This window comes from Coenobita brevimanus, chromosome 104 (assembly GCF_032717465.1).
Source record: "Coenobita brevimanus isolate Jiangsu-jjx chromosome 104, ASM3271746v2, whole genome shotgun sequence".
Classification (NCBI taxonomy): domain Eukaryota; kingdom Metazoa; phylum Arthropoda; class Malacostraca; order Decapoda; family Coenobitidae; genus Coenobita; species Coenobita brevimanus.
The window spans coordinates 44,887,362-44,899,784 of record NC_137057.1 but is presented as its reverse complement, the minus strand read 5'-3'; the positions used below and the strand labels follow the sequence as shown (position 1 = coordinate 44,899,784).

The 12,423-nt window shown below is 41.4% G+C and overlaps 1 protein-coding gene across 2 annotated transcripts in view; it reads left to right on the top strand.

Annotated features, from left to right (window-relative positions):
* The first annotated feature begins 1,784 nt into the window (after positions 1–1,784).
* The window catches only part of LOC145415985 (uncharacterized), a 50,254-nt gene continuing 39,615 nt past the window's right edge, over positions 1,785–12,423 (top strand). For both annotated transcript variants that reach the window (XM_080285089.1, XM_080285088.1), the window contains exon 1: positions 1,785–1,840. In XM_080285089.1, coding sequence (XP_080141215.1) covers positions 1,794–1,840 — 47 coding nt within the window. In that variant the 5' untranslated portion in view covers positions 1,785–1,793. The remainder of the gene's footprint in view (positions 1,841–12,423) is intronic.

Here is a 12,423-nt window from a genome sequence, read left to right as displayed (position 1 = left end):
GTTAATTGTTTTACAGGGAGGGGCACTAATCCTCCACCAACCCCACTTGACACGTAGGGATATATATATATATATATATATATATATATATATATATAATATATACAGTATATATAAGATAGATAGATAGGTCGATAGATATATTTATTTTTACAATTGGCACTGCCGAGTGGGGGAAATTGATGGTAGTAGTAGTAGTAGTAGTGGTGGTACTGGTAGTAGTAATGGTAGTAGTCGCAATTCTAGACTTAGTGAACGTGAACCTGGTGGACAGCTGATGGAAGCTGTTCGTCCGCAGTCCACCATTCTTTTCAAGGAACGGAGAGGGACTGAAGGACGCTCACCAGGCATCTCCACCACCACCACCACCCGGTAATATTGGTGCCACTACATTACTCCAGTACCGAGAGAAGCTTTATATGTAGCGACAGAGCTACTCGTTTAATAAGCAGTCTCTTTGTAAATCACTGTGAACTTAATTGCAAAGGAAATTTAAAAAGTAGCATACAGTGAGGACTCACCTCACGTATTCGGCATCCAGTCCCCTTCTGTCCCATCAGGAGGGTAGGGGTCCGGGGCAAGGCTACTCAGTCCTTCCATTTAAGGCCAGGGTGACCGGCCTCACTAGCAGTACGTGAACGTTCAACCCCACCCAGTCCTCAGACATAAACTCTTGTGCGCCCCATTTGTTTGGGTCGCCATAACCCATCTGATTACCAAGCGTCATTTGGGTATATGGTTACCATTCGGTGTTGTAAAAGTTTGTCTAAGTGATTAAACCATTTGGCTTGCCACCCAGTGTAGAGTCACCCAAAAAGAAGCACTATATTTAACGAGTGGATGGTCGATGTCTCACTTACCTACTGTACAAGATGACAAAATTATGCGTTCGTCGACCACGTGACCTGCGTAACACTGTGAAGCTGTCAATGGGAGAGGGGTAAAAAAGTGGTATGGATAGCGAAGGATTGGGTGGGATTGGCTGGGATGACGGTGGGAGGTGGTGGTGGGGCAGGAAAGTGTACACTGATGGTATGGGCGTTGTAGTATTAGTGGCTGGAGTGGAGTGATGGTACATTCAGATACACATGCCGAGAAAGAAAGTGGCAGCGGGGGTAAAGAGATGGGCGTGGAGGACCGAGAAATGCGTGGAATAGGCTGGAATTGTGGTGGGAGGGGGAGAGGCGCCATGGGAGTATACCCTGTGAAGATGGGTGTGTAGGACTAATGCTTTGATTGCAGTGAAGGTTTGGTGTAAAATTGTCTCCGGGAACAATATCTCGTGTTGCTCTCACACGCCTCACGACGCAGAGAGACGTAATCGCACTGAAGGAGATAAGGCATTAATGGTGACAGCATTAATTTACACTCTCAGGTTCCTAGTACGCACTCTCGGCTGAATGCAGTCGTCTGGCCTTGGCTGGAATAGAATACCAGAGTTGTTCCGAGCACGACTGACGTAATTTTTAGTTTAACCTTGCGCTGATAGTAGGTGGTATTTAACTTAGCAAGGATCTGTAGTGGTGAACGAATTTACTCAGGCTATATCTTGTCCTCTCCGTTTCCAAGCCTCCCTTAAATAAAAAAATCCCCTGTATATGTAAAAAATAAAAAATAAATAAATACATAAAATTAATGGGGTACAAGGGGTAAATCCAGCCTAAAGTGGCATCTGAGCATCGCGAGCTGCGGTATCGGATGACGTTAATATCCACTCCGACAGAGGCCCAGGCGGCAGGCCCCAGTGACTCAGTGTTGAGGACGCTGTGGCTGGTGGAGGGTGCTGGGGAGAGATGCTGTGGCCTGTGCTTGTGTGGGTTGTCATGGCGGGAGGTTTGAGGTGAGTGGCTTAGAGCTGTGGTTCCCTAGCAATTTAAGGCTTTACCGGAAACCATGGGAACAAGTTTCATTACATCCATTTAAACGGGTTATTATTATTATTATTATTATTATTATTATTATTATTATTATTATTATCAGTCGTGCAAAACAGGATGGTATCATTTTCGGTAACGCGCCCTATACCGTTGCGTTAGACAACTGAGCTTTATATTATAGAGCTCAGTGCGTTAGACTCCAGGTCGTGTGTGTGTGTGTGTGTGTGTGTGTGTGTGTGTGTGTGTGTGTGTGTGTGTGTGTGTGTGTGTGTTTAAAGGCTACTTGATATATTTAGATGAAACTTCCCAGGGGAATTCGGCTGGTTACTGGGAAGCTTTTCCATTATATTCAATTTTGCAACCATGATTAAGGTGGTCAGCCCTCCTCACCAAACTAAAAATTCTCAGGAATGGTAAAAGAAGGGCGGATATTGTTTTGATATCTTAATACATGTTGTACAATGGACTCATATCCGTATTAGGATATTTAGGGAGCTTGGCCCCCACAGTGATTCTTGTGGGGTCAGCCCTCCTCCTATAATGAAAACGATCAGAAACAGGGAAAAATTACCACAAGGATTTCAGCGAAACTTCTCAGGTCATTTCGTGTGGTTCCTCGATAATGCCTTCCATTATATAAAGTTTCCACCACTATTTTGAGGAGGGTCAGCCACCATTCATCAAATTAAAAATTCTCAAATGTAGTGAGAGGAGGTCAGGTATGGCTTTGATATCTTGGAACAAACTGTACGATGGACTTGATCCGTCTTGCGATATTTGGGGAGTGTGATCCTCTTCCCATGGTTACTGGGGAAGTCAGCACCCTCCCAAAAATAAAAGCTAACATGAATAAGAGACAAAAAGTAATAAAATCTCCTAGGTTAGTTCATCTCGTTACTCCAAAGGTCTTCAAATACATACAGTTCTCTAATCATGATTTTTAGGCGGGCCACTCCCCTCGCCAAAATTAACATTCTTAAGGGATATCCACGGAAGCCAGATATGTATTGGTATCTTAGTAAATGTTGTACCGTACCATGGACTCTCATCCGTAATGCAATATTTACGGAGCGCGACCCCCCAGGATTCCCAGTGTCGCCCCCCCCACCCTCCCAAAAATAAAAATGATCAGAAATAGGCTACTTTGAGTACATGGGTTTCGGAGTAATTGGGATACATATTACAGGACTGGGTATGCAGTTTCCATGTTTTCTCTGAATGCACAGGGGGAAATTGTACACCTATATTATTATTATTATTATTATTATTATTATTACTATTATTACTATTATCATTATTCTTAGTCTTTCTAGTGGGGCACTGATCTTCACGGCCATGCTTAGAGCTGTGAAGTTACAGCAAATATAAGTAGCTACTTAAAAATCAGCTCTCCGTTGTTGCCGACTGAGTATTCTAACTACAATAATAACTACGACATACAGAAATCATTAAACTAACAAATGCTGAATGACATTTTCGATTGGTGATGATTTTTGGATGTAAGGCGATAGTATTATTAGATTTCATAGGACACCACGTTTGGCCTGCAGACTGCTTTTATCTGCATTTTGGGTGATCAAGAGGGCGAAAATCTTGCTTTACACTTACAAAAAATCCATAAACGTTTCCTGGGTGTACGAAAACTGATTGAGTGTAAACGACTTGACTTACTGAGATGCAGGTTCTCCACTGATTTACACCTGACTCTCTCTCTCTCTCTCTCTCTCTCTCTCTCTCTCTCTCAGGTTAATTTGCTCTCACCATGTTAAGCCATTTACAGGCGAGAAAGTTTTTAATACCCATCAGTACTTTTTTGGCCACCCTGTACATGCTGATCCAAATGACAGGTTAATTTTTGTTGCTCTTGAACTAGAAGGGAGGTGACAGAGGAGAAGGGGGAGGGGGAGGGGGAGATCGTGAATGAGAAGGAGGATGGGGTGGAAAGATAAATGAGAGATCGGTGACGTGCTAAACTGACATGCTCTTCCAGCTAGTGGTAGGTGGAGGCGACCATCATCCACTCGCTTGATGTAGTTCCATTTACCTCTTTTTTTCACCTTTATCATTCCATATCCCCGTCTACCCTCCTCTCTTCCTACTCCCTTTCCTTCCTGTCACTTTTTATTACTATTCTTTGCACTTCAGGGGGCTCTACACTGCGTGACAAGTCTTGTGGTTTCGTGTAACCGCAGACACCACTTACAGTGCTGGGTGGTAACCATAAAACCAGATCACAGTGTGAAGTGGAGCCTATGATGGTGCCCCTGTCAACTGGGTGGGGAGACGTAAATGTGGTATCCATCCAAGAACCAAACCTTCACACTTTTTCCAACGCCTCGCCACGGCGAGGCGCCATAAGCCACGAGGAAACATCAGTTCACTGCACGGGACAGCTCTGCAGGGGTGGTTGCTTGCCTGTGGTTGATGGGTCTGCTCGGGCAGACAGACTGGGGTTGATCAACAGCTCTCCCAACTTCAGTTTTATTTACCTCTTTGGAGATCGCTTGTACTGAAGGGATAAATAAATTCTATATTTAACCCTTCCTGTTTGAAATTTTTTTTCCAAAGAAGAAACAAATAGTTTGGGGATACTGTAATAAGATTATAATTAAAAACACGTCATCAGGCTGAAGGGGTGAACAGATTGGTGGTACATGAATTCTTGTTCTGAGGCCTGTTTGTTTATCACACACGAGAGAGAGAGAGAGAGAGAGAGAGAGAGAGAGAGAGAGAGAGAGAGAGAGAGAGAGAGTATGATCAGCATGTCAAGAAGTGGAGTAGAGTTTTCCAGATAGCTAGTTCGTCAGATAAACAGCCCTTAATAGCAGTGTAATATCATAAGGATTAATCTTTTGCTTTACTTTACTTGCTGTTTATTTATTTACGTGTTTATTTATCAACACTGCAGAACCGGATGGAATTATTTTGTGCTACTCGCCCTATACCGTTGCACAAGATTCAGCCTGTGTGTGTGTGTGTGTGTGTGTGTGTGTGTGTGTGTGTGTGTGTGTGTGCGTGCTTTAACTCCTACTATGCTATTTGATGATTTGCAATGAAACTTCCCAGGTGAGTTTATCTTTTTACTAAGGTCTTTCACTACACACAATTTTCCAGTCATAATTTTTAGGAGTGTGAGGTCCCCTAGCTTAATAAAATATTCTCAGAAACAGCGAGAGGAGGCAAGCTACAGTATGTCTTTAATGTCTTAGTAATTATACAATGGACTCTCATCTATAATGCAATATTTGCGGAGAGTAACTCCCTCAGTGATTCTTGGAGAGTCAGCCCCTCCCACTCACCTACCCATCCACCCACCCTCTTTCCCACCCCTCCTGCCCATCCACACACCCACCCACACTGCTGCACCACACCCATCAAATCGTGCCTACCCACCGCACCCGCCTTGCCCCACCACAACCACCATCTCACCAACTCCACCCACCCATTCACTCGACCCTGCCCATCCATACCACCCATCCGCCTTGTTGCAGCTAATATTGAGATGGATGTAGAAGTAAAAAGCTCTTCGGTAATTGGCTATCATGTTTCCACCATGTTTATTATTATTCCTAATTTGTTCTAATCTTGGGTATCAAGGGCGCCACTTTAGCAACTGTAGTCTACGCATTTATATTCGTCATAAAAACTACATCTGTTAGGGCAGTTTAGTGGGTTTAAAATGCATTCCTCTCCACATCCATAGAGGACGGACAGACAGACAAGCATTCTTTTACATACACAGTATATATATACAGGTACAGTTCACTTCAGTAACCTACAGTATATAATAAATCCGTTTTCATCTGACGGAGGTAGGTCACTCTCACAACTTCAATACGAAATTATGGTTGCATGAAATTTGGTGAGCCTGAGTTATGGAGCAGGACTGAGTCTCCTTGATTACTAGTCAGATCAACCCCTTCAGTGTGGCGTCATCTGGCCATCGACTGAAACGAATGGAATCAGGGAGTTATGTGAGATGAAAGCCAACTATATCTCTACACAGGGATACGGAGCCGAGGAAGAGGTGTGACGACATTTCCTAAGCCAGCGTCTGTCATTCAGGGGGCCGCGAACACGAAAGGGACCGAAAGTGGCTGCCAGGGGTATGCAGAAAAGATGGGGAAAGTTATTACATATTTCTTGGTGTACCTTGTCATTCTTGTTGTTGTTGTTGTTACTGTTGTTATGTTTGTTGTTACTGTTGTTATTGTTGTTGTTACTGTTGCTGTTGTTATTGTTGTTGCTTTTATTGTTGTCGCTGTTGTTGTTGCTGTTCATTTTCTCTTCCTCCTCCTCCTACTTCTCCTCCTCCTCCTCTTCCTGTTTCTCTTCTTCTTCTTCACCTGTACCGCTTATTGGAATAATTACCTCCGCCAAGGAGGTTATGTTTTCACCACTGTCCGTTTGTTGGTTGGTTGTTTGGTTTGTGAGCAAGTTTACACAAAAACTACTGGACGGATTTCCACGAAACTTGGTAGAAGACTGGGCCTTGACCCAGAGTAGGCTCCATTAAATTTTGGTGCCGATCCGGATAAAGGTGCGGATCCTGGAATTTTTGTTTTCACTTTCTTTAATATTGAGAGATAGGGCGTTTTTCAACATTTTCGTAAATTTTTTCAGTGAATATTGCATGGATCTTGAAAAAAAATCAGGCATATTTAGGATGTTGGTGTCTACGAATGTGTACAGTTTGGCGCGGATCCATATAAAATTCCTGATCTAGTGGATTTAATTATGCTTTTATAGGGGGGCAGTCTTTTTCCAGCTGCTGTACAGCAACAAATAGGACTTGATTGAATTAAAAAGAACTGCATGTTGGGCCTTGGCGGAGATATGCACTCTACTGAGTGCCATTCTACTTACTACTGATTTTTGTGTTAACAATAAACAGAATTGAGAAAAAAAAATCCTTTATATAATTCTAATTAACTATACAGATAAATACACATATTAACCGTTAAATGTCTGGAATTAAAATTTTCGGACAACGTTGGCCAAATGCTTCGTCCTGGGCAAGCAGTGGAAGGGAAGTGAAACTAAGATTGAAATTAACTATTAAAAAAGAAAAAATACTGGATCATCGTTGGGCAAGTTAAGGTGTCCGGCAAACATTATTTTGATTCAGCAGTGTGGTACCGGTAGATGGTGGCGACTGGCGACCATCAGCCACTCACTTCATGTACTGCTGCCTATTTCTCCCTTCGTCTTTATTATTCTTTTCTGTGCCTGCGCTCCTCTCTTTCTATTTCTCCCATATTTCCTGCCACTTTTTATTACTCTTCTCTTCTTTTCAGGTGGCTTTACACTGAGTGACAGGCCTACTGAAATGGTTTCCTGTAAACCATTTACAAAGCTGGGTTGTAACCATATAACCAACTCATACGTGTTCCTTACGTGTTAGGAAGTGGGTTAGTGGCAGGTTAGTGCTCCTCCCCGTAAAACCACTAACTCAGAGACAAACGACCACGGTCCACCCCATACGGGATTATGGCGGCTGGCTATAGATAAACATAATATGGAAGTTGTGGCCGAAATCTGGCTAGCTAAGTATCTGCTCATCACAAACTTGGGTATATTTAAGTGGTGAATGCAGTGTACACCTTTGTTCATCACTCATTCCAGTGCATTAATGTCTTGCCCTGATTCATTGATACGATATTTTATTTTAACCAGATGCAGGGATGTTTACAGGGAAGGAAAGGGCAATAGTTAGTTACATGCATTCATAATCAGTACAAAAATATCCCTACATCAGACACAAGCAAGTTTAACATTAATGACCATTCGTGTTTAGACTACAAAAAGAAAGTTCCAGATAAATGATAAGTAAGGATTATGTTCTAATGTTTCAAAGTATCGTATTTTTGTGTGTTTACTCTCAATATGCAGTTAAACCAGCTAGTTCTTGAGCTAGTTAACAGTACGCTCTGTTCTCATTCCTTGTTTTCAAACGCCATTTGATTTGCATAATTACAACATGCAGTTTAAGTCTAGCAAATATATTTTTCAACCAGTTCTTTTCCTTGTCTTAGTTACCAGTTGGTTTTGCGCTAGAGAGAGAGAGAGAGAGAGAGAGAGAGAGAGAGAGAGAGAGAGAGAGAGAGAGAGCAACCTAACCTCAGCTTCAGTAAATTGAAAAAAAAAAAAACTATAATTTACAATGGTTAGATACGAATGCTCATTTACAAACAGATAATAATAATGTAGATATTCAGAACGGCGCTTATCAATACAAGCAGATCAGAGTGGGAGGGATGTCATGTACTGCTTCAATGATTCACAGTAATTAGATGTTATGTATATTCTGTTACCAGTTGAAAATGAAGCAACGTAGATATAAAAACAAGCATTTAGGTTACTAGTACGAGTATATGAAAATTTTTAAGAGATGTAACGGACTATTTAGGTTTATGTAGTCCTAATTAACTTCTTAAAGGGAAACGGATAGGGAGGGGGGCTGCAGATATAGAAAAAATTAAAACTCTTCTAAATCACGCAAGATGCCAAGCGAAAAGGTAAAGAAACCAGGGAGAAAAAAACTGAAGTGGCCCAGGGTTTTGGTTTATGTTTGACCGACCCACTACAGTCGCGGCGCACGACTCTGAGGTTGTCATTATCGTACCCTGGCAACCTACCATTCAGAAGAGCGTCCGATTTCGTATTACATAATACACCAATCATATTATTATGCACGAATATAATAAACAGGAATATTATTATACAAGAAGATATTATACACGAATCACAAATCGGACACAATGTAGAGGGGTAAGTTGCCAGAGCACGATAATAACCTCATAGGATGGCCAATTTTTCGTTTTGTTCAAGCTGTCACCAAACAATTTTATTCAGGTTGGTGACAATTTTTCACAGTGAAGGGGTTAATTAAGACTTTTCATTTTACCTATAGTGGGAAACGTGGATTTATTTATTTATTTATTTATTTTTTGATGGATTTCTTTTTTTGATGGTTAAAATGGGTGTGATAAATAAGTCACTGGGATCTAGAAGGTGGTAATGGAGTGGTTTTTGAGAGAGAGAGAGAGAGAGAGAGAGAGAGAGTAAGTTAGGTAGATGGTCAAAATATGTACGATAAATGCGTCACAGAGATCTAGAAGTTAGTAATGATTTTTTTTTTTTTTTTTTTTGAGAGAGAGAGAGAGAGAGAGAGAGAGAGAGAGAGAGAGAGAGAGAGAGAGAGGCGGGGGGTCTTGGTACAGCAACAAAGAAGTCAGTCTTGTACAGAACGTTGTGAAGTTTTGTGAGATATGGTCGTAGTTAGGTTTTTGATAATGAATGAAGGGATCTTTGAGAGAGAGAGAGAGAGAGAGAGAGAGAGAGAGAGAGAGAGAGAGAGAGAGAGAGAGAGTCGTGGAGGGTCTTAAGAGAGTCTTGATTATCTTTACTCAACCGATGATGCGGGTTCTTTATGCTTAGGGGCTGTGTGTGTGTGTGTGTGTGTGTGTGTGTGTGCTGCGCATGAGGTGTGGGAGTACAGTATGTGTGTATAAGTGTGTGTGTGTGTGTGTGTGTTAGTTTTGTTTGTTTGTTCGTTTTCTTGTGTGTGTTTGTTTTATTGCTTGTTTGCTTGTTTGTTTGTGTGTGTGTGTGTGTGTGTGTGTGTGTGTGTGTGTGTGTGTGTGCGTATTGTGGGTCTGTATGTGTGTATGTTCTGTGTGTGTGTTTACGTTTTCTGTCTACGTGTACTAGCGTGATTACGTTTTCTGTATAGTGTACAGGCGTGTACGTTTGTGTGTGAGAGTCTTTTGTGTACGAGAGAGAGAGAGAGAGAGAGAGAGAGAGAGAGAGAGAGAGAGAGAGCATAGAAACAGTGAACTCAGTCTTGTTTTTGACGTTGTAAATGGTCATGAGATATGGACATACTTGTGTGATGAAGAATGGCGGGTTATTTTAAGATGAGAGAGAGAGAGAGAGAGAGAGAGAGAGAGAGAGAGAGAGAGAGAGAGAGAGAGAGAGAGAGAGAGGGGAGAGTAAGGGGAGTGAGGGGGATGGAGTAGGCCTAATTGGAATCATAAATGGGAGTGAAAGGCATTGATTAGTTTATGATATAGGCGAAATTTAGAGAGAGAGAGAGAGAGAGAGAGAGAGAGGAAGGGGCGGACGTCGAAGTAGCTATCCCAGCCTGTAATATCACTGGTTGTATTCGGCTTAAAGGGGGGTTACGGTTACGGTACGAGGCGAGTTTGTTTCGAACGTGCCCTTCAGCCTGTTTGTTTTCTGATTGCTTTCATGTGAATAGTCACATGTAAGAAGAGAATTTCAGGAGTCATTATCTCTCTAGTCTGTATTTTTTTATTGTTTATTTATATGCTGCTCGTTTTGTAATGTTCCGACTCTGGCTTTACATTCATCAGCCAGTTCTCGAAAGCCCAACAATTCTCCTGCATACCTTATACCTTCACATGTCATCACTTGAGCACTAACACCCACAGTACATGTTGAAAATATGCTAGGGGTCTCTCATTTGGCTGGTGTGATGGTATTAACGGGGATTATTTTTTCTGACAATGTCGATGCGTCTTGTGGAAGATAAGCTCTGTCTGTCTGTCTGTCTGTCTCTCTCTCTTTGCATCAAGTGGAGGTGGAACGCTGAATCAGGCCAAAGGAAAACTGCAGATCTTTAATCATGGGCCTTCAGGCGCGATTCAGCACTCCAACCCGTGGATGCCTTCACTTGATTTATTAAAAAAAAAAAAAAAATGATGGAAGCAAGCAATAACTTGACAGTACTAGAAACTTAAAAAAAAAGTATGGTAGCAAGTATATAATATTCAAATTATTTTCTAAAAATTCCACAAAAAGTAATGGTAGCAAGAAGGACTTTATCAATATTCAAAATTTCAACAAATATTAATTGCAGCAATTAGCATTTGGATCAATATTGGAAAGAAAAAAGATTGTAGAACGCAACAATTTGGTCAGTGTTAAAAATATCCACAAAAAATGATGGCAGCGAGTACGAATGTAACAATAATGGAAACCACAGAAAATGTACCGAGTAACATTCACTAATTCAAAAAACTTCCATGAAAAATGATGACAGATTAGAATTTGATCAATAATTAAAAGTACAACAAAAGGTGATAGTAGCAACTAACATTTCGATTAAACATAAATTTTAAAAAATGCCGGTAGATTGCAAGGAAGTGGTCAATATTAAAAATTTCCCCCAAAAATGGTGGCAGGAAGTAACAACTGAAATATCAGAAATTCTTAAAAAAAAAAAAAAAAATGGTGCCAAGTAATAATCAAATCTCAGAAATTTTCACAGAAAATTATGGTAGCATGGAGTAACAAATCTATTTTCTAATATTTACACGTCCAAAAAAGATGGTACTACTATATTGTATTTATTTTTAAGATACTTAAGTGAATCTTGTGACTGTAGTAAGCTAATCGTGGACAGGCCTTCTGCAGCTATTCAGTAATAATAATAATAATAATAATAATAATAATAATAATAATAACAATAACTAGAATGGCACTCAGGAGAGCGCATATCTTCGCCAAGGCCCAACATGCAGTTCCTTTTAATTCAATCAAGTCCTATTTGTTGCTGTACGGCAGCTGGAAAAAGACTACCCCCCTATAAAAATATATTTAAATCTGCTAGATCCGGAATTTTACATGGATCCGCGCCAAACTGTACACATTCGTAGACACCAACATCCTAAATATGACTGATTTTTTTCATCAATATCCATGCAATATTCACTGAAAATTTTATGAATATGTCGACAAACGTCCTCTCTCGCAATATGAAAGGAAGTGAAAACAAAAATTCCAATCCGCACCTTTATCCGGATCCGCACCAAAATTTAATGGAGTCTATTCTGGGCCAAGGCCCATTCTTCTACCAAGTTTCGTTGAAATTCGTCCGGTAGTTTTTGTGTAAACTTGCTCACAAACCAACCAACCAACCAACAAACAAACGGACAGGGGTGAAAACATAACCTCCCTGGCGGAGGTAATAATAATCTACCTATCGCCAGACGCCCTAATCCCGTAAGGGGTGGCCACAAACAAATCGCCTCCATGTCGCCCTGTCCCCCGCCATTTCACTGCCCTGCTCCCAGCTCACACCCCCCTCTTTCATATACCTCTCCACTCCATCCCTCCATCTCATCCTTGGCCTCCCCTTCCCTCTCCCCCCTTCACCTCACTCACATACATTCTCCTCGTCAGTCTCTTACTCTCCACCCTCTCCATATGGCCAAATCACCTCAGTGTGTTTCTCCAAACGCTTCATATCACATCCACATCCACACCACAACGCTCCTTCACATCCTCATTTGTCAGTCTGTCTCTCCATGTGACTCCACGGGCTCCTCTCAAGTAACTCATTTCCACTGCTCTTACTCCTGACTTGTCCCCTCAACAACGTCCAAGCTTCACTACCATACGTCAGAGTTGGTATCACAATACTTTCATGTAGTAACTTTTTCATTTCCATGTTCACTTCCCTGTTTCTTATCATTGCTCTCAAGGAACCAGCAACGTTCTTCCTGGTTGTACCCTTTCA